Here is a 547-nt window from a genome sequence, read left to right as displayed (position 1 = left end):
AGCTGAGCTTGGCCGCCTCGGCGTGGGGCGGCGCCGACAGCGGGTAGCTGAGCGACGAGAAGGGCAGCTTGTAGGGGTCGGCCGGGTACATGGAGGAGCGCAGGCGCGACAGGGCCTCGCCGGCAGACAGGTCCGCGCCCGAGGCCTTGGCGTCGAGGAGCTGGTGCTGCGACTTGAGGTACTCCTCCACCAGGTTGTTGTTGAGGCGGTCGGGCGCGGCGGCGGGCGGCAGGAAGGGCGCCAGGCCGGGGGGGAGGAGCCCCGGGGCGGCCAGCAGGGGCGCCAGCGACTTGGTGCTGCCCAGGAGAGAGCTGACGGCACTGAAGGAGGCGGACACGGGCGGCCAGGCGGAGCTGAGTGCGTCGAGCGTGGAGGCGGCGCTGAAGGGCGGCGGCGGCGGCGGCGGCGAGCCCTGCGATCTGGTGACCTTGGTGAAGGCGCTGCCGGGTGCGGCGTCCTCGCGGGGCGGCGACGAGGGCGCCGGCGACGACGAGGCCCTGGCCGGCGGCGAAGGGCCTTGTGCTCGGCGACGCGGCTCACCTTGGGC

At 75.1% G+C, this 547-nt stretch overlaps 1 protein-coding gene across 1 annotated transcript in view; it reads right to left on the bottom strand.

The window, feature by feature from the left end:
- Positions 1-547, bottom strand: part of LOC119594577 (PR domain zinc finger protein 8-like) — a 3331-nt gene that overhangs the window by 1421 nt on the left and 1363 nt on the right. The window contains 2 exon segments of the mRNA XM_037943614.1: positions 1-513; positions 516-547. The exon segment at positions 1-513 is cut by the window's left edge and continues 1421 nt beyond it; the exon segment at positions 516-547 is cut by the window's right edge and continues 148 nt beyond it. Of these exon segments, the coding sequence (XP_037799542.1) occupies positions 1-513; positions 516-547 (545 nt within the window).

This window comes from Penaeus monodon, chromosome 34, assembly GCF_015228065.2.
Source record: "Penaeus monodon isolate SGIC_2016 chromosome 34, NSTDA_Pmon_1, whole genome shotgun sequence".
In the NCBI taxonomy this organism is placed as follows: Eukaryota; Metazoa; Arthropoda; class Malacostraca; order Decapoda; family Penaeidae; genus Penaeus; species Penaeus monodon.
The sequence above is the reverse complement of the archived record's forward strand: the minus strand, read 5'-3'. Positions and strand labels throughout refer to the sequence as shown.